Source organism: Podarcis vaucheri, assembly GCF_965113315.1.
Source record: "Podarcis vaucheri genome assembly, chromosome: 17".
NCBI lineage: Eukaryota > Metazoa > Chordata > Lepidosauria > Squamata > Lacertidae > Podarcis > Podarcis vaucheri.
Genome location: NC_138755.1, coordinates 14,343,934 through 14,365,571, shown reverse-complemented (window position 1 = coordinate 14,365,571; position 21,638 = coordinate 14,343,934). Strand labels below are relative to the sequence as shown.

The following is a 21,638-nucleotide window of genomic DNA, read 5'->3' as shown; positions in this document are numbered from 1 at the left end:
TAGAGATAATTAGTATTTCTGGAGGGCTCATAGCCAATAAAGCTCAATTTATGTCAATCCTGACTCAAGAGCCAGATTTTCTGGGTTAAAGGACACACCGGTCGCACATCTGCCCTGCTGGCTCCCTTTCTTCTGTATCACACAATATTCGTTCGTATTGCACACTAGAGCTTCTGCTGCTTCCTATGTTAAAAGTATGGCTTTTGTCCATGGGCACCAGATTCTGCTGAAGCAGTTGAGCACTCCCTAGAGATATATTGTCTGTGGTTGTCTATTGCCCTGGTCCTGCTTTTAGCACCAATAAAAGCAATGCAGTGTTTAAAAAAAGAAAAGCAAACCCAAGTATCCTCACAATAATTTCAAAGCTGCAGAAACAATGTCTTTCAACCACCCAATGCCCGGGCAAATGGGGCTGTTCTCAAATGCTGCATAAATGTTAATGATCAGGGGGAGATGGCAAGAGAAGAGGAGGCTCCTTGCATGCTTTCTCGGTTTCCCATGCTTTCTCGCCCATGTGCAAATGCACTATTTTGTCAACCACCAAAACACTCTCTTTATCCTCCTCCTATCTACTCCAGGACATTGATTCTTATAGAACATTACAGGTTGCCAGATTCCTGAATTCAGTTCTTTCATATAAAAGACTTCATGGAATGCTGCATGACTATTAAAATCTAGTAAACTCTATCCACCATCTTTATAATCAAGGCCACAATATGGTACATCTAGAGATTGTATGTAAGGTCAAGGAGAGTATGCGTTGAAATATTTTAGTTGATATTTTAGAATGTAAAATGCTATTTTATTTATTGATGGGTTTTTATCTTGTGGGCTTATAGCCGAATAAAGTATTATCTATCTATCTCTTTATCCTCCGAATGTCCATGAACATAGTTATTTCAAAATTGTTGCAGGAGGCAGGTAAAAGTCAAGCCCTGTTAAAGCAGACACTTACACTTTGTGCTTTGTGTGGCTAAAATACTACAGAAGCCAGAAAAATAGTTAATAATAATAATAATAATAATAATAATAATAATAATAATAATAATAATGTGGTGGCCTAGGAATTTTTGCCAACTTTTGATTTAAAGGAGAAGCCTATTTTTCCTGTAATTTCAGTACTGGACAGAAACCGCTTGCAAATATAGCCATCCCTTTGAAAAACTTTTTTGTGTGTCTTTGGCAGAGATTTTGTTTAAACACCATCCAGCACGAGTGGTTCCGTGTATCCAGCCAAAAGTCGGCTGTTCCTGCAATGGTTGGGGACTACATCGCTGCTTTTCTGGAGGTTTCTCCTGCAGTCCTCAGATATATCATCAACATGGCGGATGGCAATGGCAACACAGCTCTCCATTACAGCGTCTCCCACTCGAACTTTGAAATTGTGAAGCTGCTTTTAGATGCAAGTAAGTTGGCTGTTCTGAAATGTTTGTGTGATCTCCGTGCAGAGCACTGGGTCCCTCTCCAGAAGAATGTCAGATAAAAGTCCTGGCACGTGACGGGTGCAGCACAACATCAGCATTTAATATTTCTATAATTTGTGCCACCACTCCTTAAGCACCGACTGATCTCTAGCATCTTAATTCCCAGCAAGCAGCTGCAGATAACCACCTCCTGAAGCCACTTGTCCCTTCTTTCCAGTTCAGACCTAGGTTACTAGAGCTCTCATTAGTGGATGAATGTTGCTTCAATAAGGGCTGCAATTGAAAACTGCCTTTCATCATTCTGCATACAGTTAAATGAGCTTTTAATGATATGGACAACTCAGACCCTTCTGTTACCAGGTTGGCTTATAAGACAACTTGCCAGAACTGGATGCTGATGAACACCTGGTGTCTTAGTTGGGAAGTTCTGAAATCAAAAGTTTTTACAACACTTTGAGGGATAATTTCCTATATTTGAATCTTTGAGGGATAATTTCCCATATTTGAATCTGTGGAGTCCTGGACGCTTCAGAGGCAAGAGACCTATTGAATTAAAATTTGGATTGCTTTAATATATAGCGTATGCTTATTTTGTAACCTCAAGGTTAATTAGATTTTTTATTTTTAACTGTTTGCATTTGAATGTTTCCATTTAAATGTTTATTGAAAACTGCACCTTTTAAAGAATATTCTCTGCAGTGGAAACTGGCTTAAAACTAGTTTACAGTTCTCTACAAATAATTATTGGCTTAATCTGCTGCTATGACTTCAGAGAATGCATGCTTTTTGCTTCAGTGTCTATTCTTGTCCCAATGTCACATGTGGATATTTATCTTGGAAACAGCAGCCAATAAATTGGAAGTTTGTGTAACTAGTCATCTTATAGAAATATGTGCAGTCCGTCTGTCCACATTTTAAAAAATAATTCGAATCAGCACATCCAAGACTTCCTAGCTAGCAAGTTTGAAGGCCTTCAGAGCTCCTTTTAGAGACTCTTGGGCAAAGATAATAAACTGGTGTGCTAGGCAAAAGCAGTAGCTTCCTTGACGCTAGGAATTTGCTTCCTCGCTTTTGGCAGTTCCTCAGGGGACCTGAATGCATTTGAACCCACACAAATGCTGTTCAGTGAAGAAAGCCATTTAACCGGCAAGTCATGTCTGAAAGCTTTGGAAATGTAAAAAGTGTTCCTTAATGGCTATACTGCGGTGTAAAGTTTCGGGGGGAACAGTGCAGACACTTTTATATATTTCGGCCACTATTTCACTGTTTTGTGTGATGTTTCCTGTCGTAAATCCGAAGCTTTATCCCTGCATACCTGAAACTCTGGCAGAAGCTGGTACTGTCCGCCTGCAGTTCTGTTCATAGAATTTTTGAACAATTGCCTTCAAGCTAACTGCCTTAGCAGTTGCATGAAATGTGGCTTTGTGCCCTCTCTCTCCTATAATGCATACAATAACGAGAGTTGTTTGCTTTACTTGGCTCAAGAACCACGCTTGCCTCCTTTGGAAGTCCTTCTGAATCATCTTCATTATGTAAGCAATTGCTGAACTTCCAGAAGGGCTGCTCTAGTAACAGACGATTCAGTTCTTTTGCACAATTGCATCCAACTTTCTCAAGAGACGGTCTCTTCTTCCCCTCTGCAGATGTCTGCAATGTAAATCACCAGAACAAGGCTGGCTACACCCCCATTATGCTGGCTGCTCTTGCAGCTGTAGACGCGGAGAAAGAAATGAGAATAGTGGAAGAGCTCTTTGCCTGTGGGGATGTGAACGCTAAAGCAAGCCAGGTTGGTGCCGCTGAATTCAGCCTTCATTGCGCAGCGATAGACGTTCAGGCTCAAGCTGCCTCTTAGTGTTTCTTTCCACGTCACTTCACTAGATCACTTAAAACAAGCTACCGCTTCTTATTTTTCCTTTGCTACCCGATGTAAACTGCAATTTCCTTGCATATTTTGCTGGCCAGGCACTGCCTGCCTCCCTGGGCAACAGATTTATGCTCCCACAGTGGGATTTTCCTCTCCTCCCTCTTGTAGCCACAGAGCAGATTTTGGTGGGTGCAAAGGGAAATCCCACTGTGGGAGTCCCATTATGCAATGTTGGTTCCTGCCCATTATAACCCATTACTAGTAAATTCTGTGAGTAATGCAAAATGCCAGAACCCAACCAGACCCTCTTTTGATCTATGTATTTGCATTTTTAATAGGATTTTGGTAAAAGGTGTAAGCATTAAATGCAAATTACTACCCCCCCACACCTGCAAACATAAGTAAATTACTTCATGCTTGTGTGTTGTGCTTCACATTTTTGTGTTTCTACTATTGAAGTTGAGCCTACATGGAAGTTTTTATATCTGCAATTGTATTAACTGTTTTTATATGCGTGCAATAGTTTGATATACTTTTTGATCGTATTGTGAAGTCACTTTGAGTTGCCTCATAGGACACAGGTCCTAAATAAATAAATAATATACACATACGCAGTCAACATTTTCCCCTAGACCTGAATCTATTACAGTAACTTAGAATGAAGAGAGGTGTAATATCATCTGCAGTGGGGCGAAGCCAGCTTTCAATCAGTTTGCACATATGAAAACAGTTAAAACAATTACACATCTAATACAGATACCAACTGGGATAAAAAAATCTTCCCTTGTTGAAAAAGGAACATCTTCAACAGGTGCTGAAACGCTGCCCAGAGTGACTGGGGCAACCCAGTCCGGTGGGTGGGGTACAAATGATGATGATGATGTTATTAGAGATGGTTATATTGTAATAAGAGAGAGTTCTGGAGAGGACATGCTGTCCCACTAAAGGCCTGGTGCTAACACTGTACAGAACAGACCTCCTGGTGAGAAGGCACCTGTAGGAGGATTAGCTGGGTATATAGATGCATAGACGTCAGTATTCTGTTTTGTAAGACTGTATAATAACGGACAGAGTTTCTTCTTCTTTGGCAATCCCTCGTAGCTGAGTGAGATTGTCTTCCATAAACACGGTTTTAAAAGTGAGTCCGTAAGTGACTGTGGAGGCCAATTCTGGATCCACATGTCCTTCCACAGTGGGGACATACCGTATTTTTTGTCCCATAGGGCGCACCGGCCCATAGGACACACCTAGTTTTTTGGGGGGGAAATAAGGGGGGAATTATTTCCCCCCGACCCCAGCCCCCAGAACAGGCTGCTATCCACAAGCCGTGGGAAAGCTGCACGACTTCGCACTGCTCTCCCACTGCTTGCCAAGAGCTGCCCGAAGCCTGGGGGCGCTGAGCTCAGCGCCCCCCAGGCTTCTGGGTGCAGGCAGCTCTCCGCAAGCAGTGGGAGAGCTTCCTGAAGCCTGGAGAGCGAGAGGGGTAGGTGCGCACCGACCCCTCTCACACTCCAGGCTTCAGCGAAAGCCTGCATTCACCCCATAGGACGCACACACATTTCCCCTTCATTTTTGGAGGGGAAAAGTGCGTCCTATAGGGCGAAAAATACGGTACGTTTCCAGGCAGGGGTTGATCACGGTGTGGATTTGCCATGCATGCCTTCCACTTAGTGTGTTTCTCCCTTTCATCCCGAGTTTGAGCGTCTTCAAAGCCCATGACACCTTTGGTAAAGGCTGTTCTCCAGTTGGAGCACTCGCAGGCCACTGTTTCCCAATTGTTGGTGTTCATACTACATTTTTTAAAAATTTGCCTTGAGAGAGTCTTTAAACCTCCTTTGTTGACCACCAGCATTACGCTTTCCATTTTTAAGTTCAGAATAGAATAGTTGCTTTGGAAGACGATAATCAGGCATCCAAACAACATGACCAGTCCAACAAAGTTGATGTTGAAGAATCATTCCTTCGACACTGGTGATCTTTGCTTCTTCCAGTACACTGGCATTAGTTCGCCTTTCTTCCCAAGTGATGTGTAAAGTGTTTCGGAGACACTGTTGATGGAATCTTTCGAGGAGTTGGACCAAGTTTGATCTGGGTATGACTCCACTATGCTAATCTCCAGGAAACGTGTATCATTTTTGTTCTCCTGCATGCAGGCTGGCCAAACTGCTCTCATGCTTGCTGTGAGCCATGGGCGAATAGATATGGTGAAAGCTCTGCTGGCTTGTGGCGCAGATGTCAACATCCAGGATGACGAGGGCTCCACAGCTTTGATGTGCGCTAGTGAACACGGACACGTGGAAATAGTCAAACTTCTGCTGGCTCAGCCGGGATGCAATGGCACGCTGGAGGATAATGTGAGTTGCCATCAGAGGCCTGCTGCGGAGGGGGAGGTGGGTCAAATCAGCCCCCAGCTGGTGGCGGCTGGAGGAGGAGGAGCCACCGGCCATTGAAGCCGCATTGCCACCATGTTCAGCTCCACCCCCAATGCCCTGAAGTCGACCCCCCCTCCATCGCCTTTGCAAGCTGACACCTCTGGCTGTGTCATTATATCTTGAAGTCTTTATAAGGCAATATAGCACCCTGTGATTCTGACAACGGTGGGGGTTTTTGTTTTTGTGTCAAGATTACACATGTAGGAAAGTCGTAAAGAGAAACCTGCCCTCTGGGAGTGTCTGAAATTTAAGAAGGTGGTTAATTTAACTGGAACTATCACAGCCAATTCTAAGATTTGATGAACATTTTATCACCCCATTTCTCTTTCTCTGGGCAATATAATGTTCAGCTTCCTAAAATGGTCACCAAATTACTTGGTGTTCTTGTGGTCCCAGTGTTCTTATAATAATCCTGCTCCCTCGTTGAGAAGACCCCCTGACCATTGCATTGCCTCACAAAACAGAAACACAAATCTTGCCAATTATAATAAATGTTTTTGAAACTTACTCTATATGGTTTTGGCTGGCTGAATGACAGGACTTGCATTTTGCTCTCTTTCAACATTCAAAGGCTGTTGCACTTTTAAGAAAGTTCTAGATGGACATATGCACATTATTTCTCTCTCTCTCTCTCTCTCTCTCTCTCTTTTAAGGATGGCAGTACGGCACTTTCGATAGCCCTGGAGGCAGGGCACAAGGATATAGCTGTTCTTCTCTATGCTCACGTGAACTTTTCCAAAACACAGTCCCCGGTGAGTTACATGGTTACATTCCACACATAATTCTTTGGTTTATGTGGTCAGGGTTGGCAAAAGGATTTTTGAGTCTTCGTCCAAGTCAGTGCCGACTCTCAAAGTTTAGAAACTTAACCAGTAGTGATCTTGGTATGTCTCTCCCACTTTAGCCTTCTGCTTGGTGTCACTGTAGCTGCTATTCTTCATTTCAGTATTTTTTTTCTTCTTGTGATGGTTGGAATTTTTCTGCCATGGTTGCTGGAACAAGATTTTTATTAAAAGATACACTGATGGGAAAGGTGTGCCCCATTGCAGGTACTAATATATTGTGCAGTTTGAAGCAACTGGAAGCATAAGAACTGACTCCTTTTGGAAGAAACCATTGTCCAGGCCCATTAGATATTATTCCAACTTTTACTTGCAGAACTTTCTTCAAAGCATAACAAAAACTTCAAATGATACATCCAAAATATCCATACAGTGTCTTGTTCTGTCCAGCACAGGCTCAGCATCTTAGAAAATGTGAAATTATCCAAACAGATCTAGAAGCAGAGGTCTGTCTCTCCCTGCAGCCTGCCTTAGGCTTTTTATATGCAGAGCTTCATTTACATCCTCACTCCACAGAGTTTGAGAGAAAGAAAATGGCCACCACTCTTACAAGATGGCGAGTTTGCAACTCAGTACCTTTGTCACCCGATCAAATGTTACATTCAGTTTAGAGCAAGCAGAAAACAACAGTTAGCTAATTATCAACCCATTAAGAAGCCCAGGAACCACTTAGAAAGCCAATGTTGCCAATACGCATTTAGCCATTTTACTTTTTAAACCTTCATTAATACTCAGACATTTTCCCATTTCTGAGTGAATTAAACCAATTATACTTAACATGCCCACACCCACCTCCAGTGTTGGATAGTCTGGTCTCCAGGGTGGAGGTTGTGTCACTTTCCCGATCCAGGGTACTCATACTCCCTTTTTTGCTATAAAAATCCACCACTGTTCCTGTTTCTTGCTGTTTTTCTTTCTATCTGCTATGATGGCTTCAATCGAAAAATGATGTCCTGTGGCCACTGTCTCATGAAAGCCGTGTTCTTTCACTGCTTCATGTGGGAATGTTCAGGGAGACAGGAGAGGATATATTGTTTATTAATATCTTTCCTAACTTGCACTAGCAAGTTCCTTTACTTAGCAGAGTTTTACATTTCCCTTTTAAACGCACAGTGGATAGCTGGTTGCAGGCTTGTGTAAGCCTCTCACTATTAGGTTTCTGGTAAGTTCCCTTATATCCCTCTTAAAAGAATAAACACGCCACAATCTTGTATAAAGTATATAAACGAAGTTTACTCACATTCAGTTCACAGTTGGATCCCTGAAGGCAGACTTAGTTACAAAGTATATGCATGTGGATCAATCACATATGGAGATAATCTCTAGCTAAAAAGCTGCTCCCATGACGGAGGAAGTCAAGGAGAGAGAGAGAGTGCTGTGTGCCTTGTCCTTTTTGTTACCTGGACAGGTAAGGTCACACCCACCTCTAGTCACATGCAAAGGAAGTGTGTCCCAGCCAGGAGGAAACAGGAAGTTTTCTACTGGCTGGACCAAATATTCCCCTACACGTCCACTCTAGGAAAACAAGGAATGTTGTACTTGACTGCTACTTGGGTATCACATCCCACACTTCAGAACTGTACTGAAGTTGATGGAGCTGCACCTATCTTTGCGCCAATAAAAGCATTCAGTAAGTTTTAAACTAGGGTCAGTGGCTTTCTACGGCCACCTTAATTATTTCCCGTCTTTAACAGCCGTCTCCTTTTTCTTTTTTAGGGCACCCCGAGGCTTGGAAGAAAGCCATCTCCTGGTCCTACACATAGAGGCACATTTGATTGCTAATGCACATGTATCTGTAAACTCTCATGTCACCTCTCCCAAGCTGCTAGCAGTTACTGTTTTACAGTGACAGATATTGAATGTAATCGTCTTGTGCCTGAGCTCACCAGCAAACTGAAAGCAAACGTCTGGAGCTAAAGACAAAGAAGGATCAACAGGAAGAAAAGTCGGGATAGCACCTTTCCTAACAAAGTCACCTAGGATCCGTGTACATAGCGTGACCATGGTCATGTGTGTGTGCCTGCTCACCACATGGACTGGGCAGACTTCCCCATGCCAGTGCAGGATCTTACAGGTTTACAGTGAGGTATAGGGAAGTATCTGATGACAGGGCAAGTTGCTGGACACAAAGGACGCTGCTAGCGAGATAATTGCCGTAGCTACCATACTTTTCGGTGTATAAGACAAGCTTTTTTTTTTATTCAAAAAGTATGTTAAAAATTTGGGGGTGTCTTATACATGGATAGTGCATCAGGGCGACGTATGATAGGTTGCTCAACAACTTTGGGCTAATCCCCCCAAAAAAACCCTTAACAACTATGGGAAATCCTCTCCAAAAAAAAAAAAAAGGTCAACAACCATTTTCATAATTAGGAGTCCCCAAAAATAGGAGGCGTCTTATACTCGGGGGCGTGTTATACCCAGAAAAATATGGTATTTTCATGCAGCCTTTGAGTGGCATCTGTAGCCCTTTGAGTCTTCCCAGTGCCCACATTTTCATCCTCTCGGAAATGGTATGATGTCTTTGCTGCAGAATATATCTTCTGTTACCTTGCGTACAGTTTTTAAGCTCTTTGTTCAGTTATGACTGTGCTCCCCCTTAATGCACCTCTGGACAAATCTTGTTAGCTTTTTTAAGGTATGTTCTTTACAGATATTTATATTTGCTAATGTTGGAATTGTTGGCAAGAACTCTTTTATTATAAATGTCATTCCAAAACGGTTTTGAGTGTGTTCATGCTTATTTTTAAAAAATGGCAATTGATTATGTTGTCAGCTCTTTGGAATCTCGGCTGGTGGGTTGATGGCTTAACAGTGGAAGATGGGTCTGAAACTTGCTAAATAAACTGTTGCTGCCGATTTGTATAGCTTTTATATCAAAGATTAAGTCAGTATTTTTGACACTTTTTATTCCATTGTAATTAAAATAATACATTACACAATTGTTAACTAGATTTTATTAACTGTTATATACATGATCCCTGAGATATATTGGAAGATATGTTCATCTCTAATAAAATCAAAGGTAGTTCTGGGCACGTATATATGGAAAGCTATTTCTCTGTCATGTTCACTTCAGTCATGTGCATTTTAATGTTTGAAGTGCCTTAGACTCTTGCCATATTTTCAAAATAAAATTTCCTTATGCTATTTTATTCCTGACTTTTGTTGTTTTATGGAATTGGAAAAGCAATGATTTGGGGCTGCTTTTTACTCGCCCTTTGCTTTTCATGTGCTTTAATAGCACACTAACCTGTTGAGAGCTGGAAACCTGAATTGCAAGGGAACTTGAATGAAATAAAACTTCTAAGAAGTTTCTTGAAGACGTAGCATTGATCTTCTGGAAATAACTGGGCTTATTTAACACCTGATTAAAAATAAAAGTTTGGCTTTGCGCTATGTTAAGGTGCATTTAGCAGCCTGAACATATTTTCACAGCTCTGTGAAAATTCAACACAAAGCAAAGAGGAGCATCACCACTGTGGGCAGGGCAGAAATGGTACTCAAAAGTGATGGCTGTTTTTGTATTACAGTGGTACGTCGGGTTACATACGCTACAGGTTACATACGCTTCAGGTTACATACGCTTCAGATTACAGACTCCGCTAACCCAGAAATGGTGCTTCAGGTTAAGAACTTCGCTTCAGGATAAGAACAGAAATCGGGTTCCAGTGGTGTGGCAGCAGCAGGAGGCCCCATTAGCTAAAGTGGTGCTTCAGGTTAAGAACGGACCTCCGGAACAAATTAAGTACTTAACCCAAGGTACCACTGTATTTAGCAGTGCCACTGAAGATATAACCTAAAATACTGAAGCAAATAAATAAATATCTGTCAACTAAGGGGTAATGAAAGAAATAGCCATAAAATGATGATATCCAGCTTAGCTATTTTCCTTGTAATAGAACTGGCCGCTACACTTTTATCCAAAACTTTTCTAGGCAGATATAATAAGTACCATGATTTAGTTGTTTAAAAAGATAATGGCAAAAGGCCTAACCCTGAAATAAAATACCGGTACTCGGCAGCAGTTTTTAAAAATACAAGACACAGGACACCAAGCCTACAGTTATGTCAGCAGAACAAGAGAGCCTTGGGGAGAGTATAAAACAGCCCAAAATACTGCCAGGCATATTTGTAAACTGGCTGCTGTGTGACATGCCGGGGGCTGCTTATATCTTCCCTTATTTCTGGTTTGTTAAAACATTCCTGAACATTGGCTGTAGGAGATGCTGCTACTGGGGAAATGCCACAACAATTGTCGAAAACAAAAATTATGAGCTCAGCCCTTAAGGCAACCGCAGGCAGCAGAAAGACCTGCCTTCTGCAGTAGAAAAAACTTCCAGACCATGGGGAACTCCGAAAAATTAATAAATACAATTTGGACTATAATTTGATCTTTTTATTTTAGTTTTTTATTTTAATTGAAGTGTTATGTTATGATTGGATATATTAATTGGATGTTTTTTATTGGAAAAATCAATAAAAATGATTTTTTTTTTAAAGAAAAACTTAAGTGTAACATTTTGCACAAAATAGAAATGAGTGAATTCCCAACTAAGTAGCAAAGAAAGAGGAGAGACTTGATCACACAAATCTTACAGGCTTTAAGCTATCGAAGCAATTCTGTAATCTTACCGAATGTTTGCAAGAGAAGGCAAAGCAAAATGATTGCAACTAAGTAGCAGGAAAGAAGGCCAATATCAGCAAACAAGAATCCCAGAGAAATTCCTTTGTCCAGGAAAGCAGCAAAAGTTTTCTCAGAATGCGGTGAGGGTCATTTTACCCCTCAGAACCTGCGGGCCTCCGGACATGGTGGGACCCAACTCTCATTGGCCCCAGCTAACGTGGCCAACGGTCAGAGATTGTGGAGCCACAGCTCAGCGACAGCTGGAGGGCATTAAACCCAGTGAGCAGGTTTAGCTGGTTGCTGACATGCCCTGCCACGTGATAATAATAATAATAATAAATAATAAATTTTTATTTATACCCCACCCTTCCCGGTTCAGAAAACCAGGCTCAGGGCAGCTAACAACAAATTTAAACCACTTAATTGATGCAACAAAAAAAACAGCATAAAATACAGTATAAAACGTGAATAACAATAAATTCAGAATTCAAAAATCAATTTAGGCGGGAAATCCATCCAATAAACATTATAAGATCATCAGGGCTAGCTGGCTATGTTAGTCCTATTTGGGCCAGCGTGGAGACCAGGGGAGAATTAGCTCTGGGATCCCAGAGTGGGTAATCTTCATAAAAAGGGAAGGAAGGGGAATAAAAGATCCAGGCTCAGTTCAAGTTGAAAGCCAGGCGGAATAGTTCTGTCTTACAGGCCCTGCGCATAGCTGTCAACCGTCCCTTATTTGGCGGGAAACTCCCTTATCCCAGCGCCGTGTCCTGCTGCTGTCCCTTATTGATGATGTCCCTTAAATTTCCCGGGTTTCAAAGGCAACATCTCCTCTCCCTCCCTCCCTGCCGGCCAGGGAGGAGGAAGGCTCCAACTGTGTTGCTTGGCTGCGTTGCTCACCCAATAAGGAGTCTAAGAACGACTGGGGGGGTGGAGCTTGCATGCCTTGTGCCGATCAAATCGGCCGCGTTGCCTGGGGACTTGCCTTTGCTCAGCGCTTCCCAGCAGAGAGGTGACCGTGGTTTTCCTTGCTGCATCCCCTTTGCCAGGTTGCTGCGCTGTGGGAACCACCGCTTGAGGCTTTGTTTGGCTGCTGGCTGGGCTTTCTGCCTTTGACTCGGAGGGGCTCAGAAGTTGAACATACCTGTGCCCAGAAAGTCCCTTACTTTGGCTGCTAATCCCTTATTTTTGAGGCTGCTGGTCCCTTATTTTCAAATCTGTAAGTTGACAGCTATGGCCCTGCGGAAGGAAGTTAAATCCTGCAGGGTCCTGGTCTCATGGGACAGAGCATTCCACCAGGTCGGAGTCATCACGGAGAAGGCCCTGGCCCTGGTAGTGGATAATCTGACTTCCTTAGGGCCTGGGACCTCTAAACTATTATTATTCATGATGAGTGTGGCCCCCATGGTTCGGAATGTGAGGAAGTGGTCGGATTCTTCCAGTCATTTGGGCAAGGCAATGGAGAGCTGTTGCATGCACACTATGGTAGCTATTCTATGGTAAATGACTCGCTGTATCCACCCCACACTTGGAGTCATTGTGTGTTAAGGGAGGAAGAATGTCAAACAAGCCCCTCAAAGCCAGTTCAGATTACTTGAAGGTGTAGCTTTCCTGATTGCCCTCGAGCTAAACAGGTGCATGTGCACTCAAGAGTATCTGGAACAGAACCAGCTTTCTATTTTCCGTTTTACTGGGAAGAGTAGTTTTATTTAGAATAGGTTTGTGGCCAGAACCCACTTAGCTCAGCTTCCTGCCATAAGGAAATTGCTAATCATATGGTGGCCTGTTTGCTTATTTAGCATGGCAGCAATTTTCAAGCCCACTGGCAATATAAAAAAGCATGGTTATTGCAGATTATAAGGCAGAGACCTTACTTGACCACAGGCCTGCCTAGTCATCAGACGAAAGAGATACAGCCCACTTGCTGAACTAACAAGGTTTGCCAGATAACTCTTTTAAAATGGAGGGGCACATCCCAGTGTTGCGGTCAGAAAAGCAGTAGGACTCGATTAAAATATAAGCTATCTGACGATCTGATCTGATCTGGAGCAGCTCACATGAATGTACGCATATACCAAAGCTTTCTCCCCGGCCACACACATCCCTCTGATTTTGAAATTCAGAACAATTCTCAGGTCTTGTTGCAATTTTGGTGGTTTCTCTGGAAGTTCACGCAGTAGTGGCAACATTAAGAGGTCCTGAAGCCCAGGTGATGGACCACAGATCTCCAGCTTCTCTCCCACCCCCATTCTATTTTTACTTTGGGCTGTGGTCACAACAGCTCCCTTGAGAGTCTATAAAGTAGGTATGGATGAACTGCACTTCTTAAGGCCGCCTTCCAAAAGAGGACTTGCAGGAGCAGTCTGTGTTCTTAAAGAAATTTACATTTTAGAAAAGTATTAAATTTTAGAGAGCCAATGGCGGGGCATAATTATCTTGGTTATCACAGCAGCATACCCACAGGACCAGTCAGCAGTATATATATATATATATATATATATATATATATATATATATACCGTATTTTTCGCTCTATAGGACGTACCCGACCATAGGACGCACCTTGTTTTAGAGGGGGAGAACAAGAAAGAAAATTCTCCCCCTCTCTGCTCAGTGCCCCTTCAGCGAAGCGGCAGGAGAAATGGAGCCCCTTCCACAAATCCTATGGAGCGAAAAATACTGTATTTTTAATTGACCAGTTGGTACAGCCACAAAAAATCTCATGGTAATCTCCAAAGACCATGATTCAGGAATTTTTCCATTTCCTTACAACATTTAAATGACAATTGTGTGTGGAGAATTTTACGTCTAAAACCCCCGGGGGGGGGGCAGGTCACTCTCACATTATTTTAAAGTGTATGCATTGCAATGCACAGGACTGTGAGACTTCTGACACTGCCTAACTTAGGAAGCTATTTATCAGTTGCTATTTTTATTGACAGGATCTGTCGATGATTTGAGCATGTTTATGATAAGTTATGATCATCTAACTGTTTTTTGTTTTGTTTTTTGCTGTTAGCAGCCCTGAATTTCCTTTTGTGAGAAAGGGTGGAATGGTAAAATGACGACTCTATAAATCTTGATTTCCCAACATTCAGCTAATGAATTATTTTAATGGAAGTCCTGCGCAAGGACATCAACTTGTGCAATGGGGCTTTCTACTATCTCCTTCCCCCTGTGTTCCTCAAAACCAGGGTGGATAAAAATCAATGATTTAAAAAAAAACAAAAAATGGGTTTTTTTTTTAATTTAAATCAGATTTTTAAAATAAAATGCTTTCAGAGGAAAAATCTTTCTAAATATAGTTTTCTATTTAAGTTACATTATAGTCCAAAGGCTATTCATCAGGAAATAAGGATTTGTTTTAAGTTTTTCATGTGTGCTAAAGCTCAGTCTAAGTTGTTTTAATAAAAAAAAACCCTTTTAGCCACATCAGTTAACAAACATGGATACATATGCTAGAATGCTATTGTTTTCGTTAAATAAATTGTTTAAACTGTTATTAAGGAAATGATTATTTTTCTCCTTCCAATAAAATACAGCAGAAAAGTTGTCGAAATATAAAGTTAACTTATTAAACCTCACCATAATTTTATAATTATGTCAACGTATTTCTAATAGTATAACCAAATCAGTAATTTTTTATATAACTGTAAAAACTACTCTGAAAATTTTTTATTCCAAAAATGTAACCTTCATCTGGTTGTAAATATTAAGATTATATCAGCAAGAATGAGTCTTTATGTTAAAAAAAAAGAGTCTTTATGTTAAAAAAAAGAGATTTAAATCAAGTCTTACTGACTATTGATTAAAATCATGATTTAAATCGATTTGATTTAAATCAAATCCACCCTGCTCAAAACTGATTTGGGAGAAGAGCATGCATAGGGAGAAGAGAGGGGAATCATTCCACCTGGCAAGTAGAAATGTTTGCCCTGGTGCAATAATCAGGACAGGACACATATGCAAATGTGCGTAATGAGTTTGTTCCTGTGTCCTTTAAGTACCTAGGAATGTCCACTAAGCCGCATGTCAAATGCCTGACGCGCTCCCCCAACTGAGTGTCTTCTAGATGTTTTAGACCACAACTCCCATCATCCCATGTCATAACTGCCAACCGTCCCTTATTTGGCGGGAAACTCCCTTATCCCAGCACCATGTCCTGCTGCTGTCCCGGATTGATGATGTCCCTTAAATTTCCTGGGTTTCATGCTCGCCCGGCTCGGGAGGGAAGCACCGGCTCGGGGTCCTCCGCCGCAAGAGAGAGAGCGCGCATGAGCTGCCGCGTCTCCGTCTCTCCCTTTCCCCCCTCAGGGGCGCGTCGTGAGGAGACAGGTGGCGGTGGGTGGGCAGGCAGCCCCTCTCTTGCGAGACTTCTGCCGCGCTGCCTGGGGAAGCCGGAGGCAGCTGAGGAGGCAGCCTGAGAGAGGAGGAAGAGGAGGGGATGGGGAGGGACGCAGAAGGGTGATGCTTCAGCGGCCACTGCGGCGCCGCAACCGCCTCATGCCGGGCTCGCGGGCAAGAATCTCTCTTCCTCCCTCCCTCTCTCTCAGACGGGGAAGGGCCTATGGAACTCCTCACACCAGGACGACGGCAGCCCCGACGTGCATAAGCTAAGCAAAATACCTTATTTTGGCTGCTGGTCCCTTATTTTCAAGGCTGCTGGTCCCTTATTTTCAAGGCTGCTGGTCCCTTATTTTCAAATCTGTAAGTTGGCAGCTATGTCCCATGTTGGCCGGGAGGTGGTTGTCGTTCAAAACATCTGGAGTTATCCAGGCTGGGGAAAGCTGGTCTAACACTTTTTCTTGGCAGATCTCTGTGTAGGTAGCAATTTAGGCTGCAATCCAAATCCTATCTGCTATCTGGTGGGACCATTACCGCTTCTGCAGCTTTGCCACACATCCTGGCTATGGCCAATGGTGGGAGAACAGGCAAATTCCTGCACAGTCCTGGTCCTGGCACAACAGTGAAATCAGGATGAACAGTAAAGCCATCAGCTGTTAGCTCTGTGTCTGTTGTTCCAAATATTAATATTATACCAACAAGTTAAATAGGAAGTGAGAATGTTTAGCTATCCAGTTTATTCAGCAAATACTGTTTTAATGCAAAATCTTGCGTGTATTTCGTTGCCAATGCTCAGTAACATTTCAGCGTGGGGTAGTAGTTCTCCCAGTTGTAAATAACTTTCATTCAAATACAGTGGTGCCAAATGGGCTGTGTGTTGTTGTTGTTTTTTAAAAAATAATTTTTATTGAATGATTTTATGTTACAAAAAACATTACAACCATACAAACCAGTGTGGTGTAGTGGTTAAGAGCGGTAGTCTCGTAATCTGGGGAACCGGGTTCGTGTCTCCGCTCCTCCACATGCAGCTGCTGGGTGACCTTGGGCCAGTCATACTTCTTTGAAGTCTCTCAGCCCCACTCACCTCACAGAGTGTTTGTTGTGAGGGAGGAAGGGAAAGGAGAATGTTAGCCGCTTTGAGACTCCTTAAAGGGAGTGAAAGGTGGGATATCAAATCCAAACTCTTCTTCTTCTTCTATCACAAAATATAATTGAGAAATAAAGATTACATACATCAGTATTTTGTTTATTATTTGTTATTTACTGTCTTATTTCCTCCCAAACATTTCATACAAAACACACACCCACACACAAACAGAAAATAATAATAATAATAATAATAATAATGAAAATAAATATTTCCCCCCTTTTATCTTACAAAATCTTTTCTTCCATTTCAATTTTGACTTCCTGTCAAGTCCCTTCACATATATTTTATCTTACAATTGAATGTACACAAAACAATAAACCTTTCTATATAAATTTTCCAATACATTCAGAAAACATAATAAATCCTTAATTGTTATCCACCTTCTTTTACTTCCTTATGTCACTCGAATGCTAGCACGGAGTCAAAACTATTATTGTATTTTTGAACATATCGTCTATAACCATCCCATTTTTCCACAAATTGAGTTTCCTCTGAGTTTGCTAGTCAATTGAAATGGGCTGTGTTTTTGAGACTGCTTTGTTGCAGGGGGTTGACGACCCTTGCGATCCCTTCCAACTCGACAGTTCTGTGAAAGATACTGGATTCATCATTCAGTGGGCAAGCAGTGTCACTCAGTGGACAGAAGAGCTGGCTAGATTCCCTGCTTCAAATCACTGCACAATTACGAGGTTCCCAGGGGGTTAACCTTGTGCAGGACAGCGCATCTGCCTAGCTAGCCTACTTCAAAGGGTTGTTGCAAGGAGATCTGTAGAGAAGAGATTGTGGCGTTCTATATATCCTGAAAAGTGCTGTGGAAAGTATATATTCACACACACTATATAATTATATATCTCAAACCTGGCTAAAAATTTATCAAGCCACCAAGGGTTTTATACCACATGTCTCTCTTGAATGGCACAGTGCTGAATTTGAGAAAATAGTCCCAGGTTATGCATAGCGTATTGCTAAAAGATTTCCCAAAAGGTTATCACTGAACTTGTATTACTGGAAAACAGGAATGTTCTGGCATATGGTTACCAGATGTCCCCGTTTCCCAGGGACAGTCCTCGGACTTACAAATCTGTCCCAGAACAAAATAATAATAATAATAATAATAATAATAATAATAATAATAATAATAATTTATTTGTACCCCGCCCATCTGGCTGGGTTTCCCCAACCACTCTGGGTGACTTCCACAAAGACCAAAAATACACTAAGATGTCACACATTAAAAACTTCCCTGAACAGGGCTGCCTTCAGATGTCAGGTAGTTGTTTATCTCTTTGACATCTGATGGGATGGTGTTCCACAGGGCGGGTGCCATTACCGAGAAGGCCCTCTGCCTGGTTCCCTGTTGCTTTACTTCTCGCAGCGAGGGAGTCCATCCGCGGAATGTCCCTGGATTTCATTTCATGCCCCCGGATTTATATTTTAAGTGTTGTAGATTTATAAGTAGGGAATGAATGTTGCGTGATTGGTGCAACGGCACAAGACACATCATATGGGGACTTCTGGTGAGGCAAAATGGCAGGCGCCACAGCAGTGAACAGCTCCTGAAGCTAGCCAGAGCTAACTGCTCTACCAGGCTAGCTCCAGGCTGTTGAGACTGCCACTGCCACTGCCACTGCCAAAGGGGAACCGGGGACGCCCGGCGCGTCAATTGGGGGAACCGCTGACCCCCCCCATCACCCCAATCGAGCTGATGTGTGAGAGCGCCCGGCCACCTGCCCAGCGGCACTGCTGGGCCAGAAAAACCCCAGAGCTGACACAGGGAGGAGGAGAAGGAAGAGGGAGGAGAAGAAAGAGGGGAGTCCTGACCTTGCCACGCCGCCGCCGCTGCCACTGAAGAAGAGAGGTAGAAGAAGAGTTTGGATTTGATATCCCGCTTTATCACTACCCGAAGGAGTCTCAAAGCGGCTAACAATCTCCTTTCCCTTCCTCCCCCCACAACAAATACTCTGTGAGGTGAGTGGGGCTGAGAGACTTCAGAGAAGTGTGACTAGCCCAAGGTCACCCAGTCGCTGCATGTGGATGAGCGGGGAAGTGAACCCGGTTCACCAGATTACAAGTCCACCGCTCTTAACCACTACACCACACTGGCTCTCAGGAGAGCTCTGGGCGGGCAAGGATGCATGGTTGAGCCCAGGTTCGACCTGAACCTACTCCACTGCGGCTAGTGCTCCAGGAGAGCAGGCTGGGGCCCAGAGGAAGGCCACACGACAGAGGAGACCACAGAAGAGAAGATATTACTTCTTCATATATATTTTTAGATAATTTTTTAAAAATAACTTTTTTTCTCTTTTCAAAAAAAAAGTGACCCCAGATTCTTTGAAAAAACATCTGGTAACCTTATTCTGGCATCACGTGCAGTTCAGCATCTCTTAGCTACAATTTAATAAAATAAGAAAAGGGAAGATTCGGCCATCAAACCAATCGTATCCAGCAGCCTTTTCTCACGGCACCCAAGCAGGTGTCTGTGGGAAACTCAGAAGCAGGGATTGCTCTGTCTGTTTATACCTACTAATGTCCTGCAGAAAAAGCAGCAGCCATTTCCCCAAGGAGAAGGGAGACTCCTGCTGGTAGGATCTATCAAAAACAGGGTATTAATGATGAATATAGAAAGCAAAGCATCATTAATTAATAGGAACGTGTTTCACTTACAGCCACATTGTTGCCTAAAGTGCATTACTTGTGAATTGCTACGCCAAGTGTGTGTGTGTGTGTGTGTGTGTGTGTGTGTGTGTGTGTGTGTGTGTATGAAGTAACTGACGTCCATCTCTCTTATTGGAGGACAATGGTATGAAAAGCACCAAACTTGGTCCTGCCAATCTCACGCTTGACTTTTAGACATCTCTTTTTTGTGCCGACAGGCCTTTACAGCTGTTTACTTTTTATTAATTATTGCCTGCCATTTTAAAAAAATGGAATTTTATATGTTAACATTGCAAACTGCCCCGCTCTTTTATGATACGGCGATACAGAAATCCTCCTGTAACAATTATAAATATTTGTGCCTAGTTGCACTTTGGGCCTCTGGCAGCATTGGTTTCAGAAACCAAGTTCAAGATGAGATATCTGGCAGAAACATCACCATCTGGCCTGAAGGTGCTATTCACCAGCTGCAGGACTGTTTTGAGAGAACCAATTGGGATATTTTCGATAGTTCAGACCTGGAGGAGCACACGGCGGCAGTTCTGTGCTATATCAATCACTGCACAGACACTGTCACAGTAAATAAATCCATCCGGTTTTACCCCAATCAGAAACCCTGGATGAATAGAGAGGTCCAGTGCCTGTTGCGGGAAAGGAACAGGGCTTTCAGGTCGTGCGAGGTGCAGCTTTACAGTGTAGCAAGAGCAAACTTGAGGAGGGGTATTCGACGGGCAAAATTGGACTATAGGCTGAGGATTGAGGATAATTTAAGGAGCAACAACACAAGACAGATGTGGCAGGGGATTCAGCATATTACCAACTACAAACCTAACCTTGGTGCTGTCGACGGCGACCCCTTGCTGGCAGAGGAGCTTAACCTCTTCTTTGCTCGCTTCGAGAAGGAGCCACCTGAGACGCCGGTATTACAGCCACCAGCCCATAGGGGCCCCTCATTCACGGTAGAGGAACATGAGGTGAGACAGGTTTTGAGGATGGCGAATCCGAGGAAGGCGGCTGGACCTGATGGCATCACTGGAAAGGTGTTGAAGGGCTGTGCGGATCAGCTGGCGAGGGTCTTTACTAAGATCTTCAATAAGTCCTTACACCAGTCTATTGTCCCACCCTGCCTGAAGTCGTCAACTATTGTCCCTCTGCCTAAAAAATCCACAATCAGTAGTTTGAATGACTATAGACCAGTTGCACTGACTCCAATCATCATGAAGTGTTTTGAGAAACTGGTGCGCCGTCACATTATCTCCTGTCTTCCATCAACTTTTGACAACTACCAGTTTGCATACAGAGCAAATAGATCCACAGAAGACGCCATCAATACCACTCTCCATGCTGCTCTGTCCCATCTGGAGCAGCCGGGGAGTTATGTGAGGCTGCTGTTTGTGGATTTTAGCTCTGCTTTTAACACTATCCTCCCCCATAGACTGGTGTCCAAGCTAGAGGCGATTGGACTCTCCAACTCCACCTGTCTCTGGGTTTTGGATTTTTTGTCAGAACGTTCCCAGAGGGTTAGAGTAGGGTCACACATGTCCACAGCCCTTAGCCTTAACACCGGCTCACCACAGGGTTGTGTGTTGAGTCCCCTGCTCTACACTATCTATACGTATGACTGTACAGCCATCTATTCCAGCAACAAAATCATCAAGTTTGCTGATGACACTACGGTGGTAGGGCTCATTTCAGGAGGGGATGAGTCCGCCTATCGGGACGAGGTGGAGCGGCTCTGTGTTTGGTGTGGAGAGAACAATCTGGCTCTTAATACGGCTAAGACCAAGGAATTGGTGGTGGATTACAGGAAAAAAAAGGCGGACATTCAGCCCTTGTATATCAACGGGGAACGGGTGGAGAGGGTGGCGGAATTCAGGTTTTTGGGAGTAGCTATCGATCAGGGCATGACTTGGAGCGCACATACCACTGCTCTGGTGAAGAAGGCCCAGCAGAGAATTTATCTCCTCAGACTTTTAAAGAAGAACAATCTGAGTGAGAGACTGCTGGTGTCCTTCTACCGAGGCTCCATAGAGAGCATTCTTACATACTGTATTTGTGCTTGGTTCTCCAGTTGTACAGCTAGGGAGAGGAAGGTGCTCCAGAAGGTCATAACCACAGCCCAAAGGATTATTGGTCATCCTCTCCCATCTTTGGAAGAACTGTACGGTTCCCGTTGTCTTAGGAAAGCAAATAACATCCTGCAGGATTCATCTCACCCGGGACACTGTCTGTTTGCACTACTGCCTTCTGGCAGAAGATATAGAAACATCAAGTCAAAGACAAATAGACTGAAAAACAGT

The 21,638-nt window shown here is 43.1% G+C and overlaps 1 protein-coding gene across 2 annotated transcripts in view; it reads left to right on the top strand.

The window, feature by feature from the left end:
* Positions 1-9,717, top strand: part of KANK1 (KN motif and ankyrin repeat domains 1) — a 126,018-nt gene extending 116,301 nt beyond the window's left edge. For both annotated transcript variants that reach the window (XM_082204576.1, XM_082204577.1), the window contains 5 exons: positions 1,187-1,406; positions 3,068-3,210; positions 5,442-5,642; positions 6,374-6,472; positions 8,279-9,717. In XM_082204576.1, the coding sequence (XP_082060702.1) occupies positions 1,187-1,406; positions 3,068-3,210; positions 5,442-5,642; positions 6,374-6,472; positions 8,279-8,344 (729 nt within the window). In that variant the 3' untranslated portion in view covers positions 8,345-9,717. The remainder of the gene's footprint in view (positions 1-1,186; positions 1,407-3,067; positions 3,211-5,441; positions 5,643-6,373; positions 6,473-8,278) is intronic.
* Positions 9,718-21,638: the final 11,921 nt, after the last annotated feature.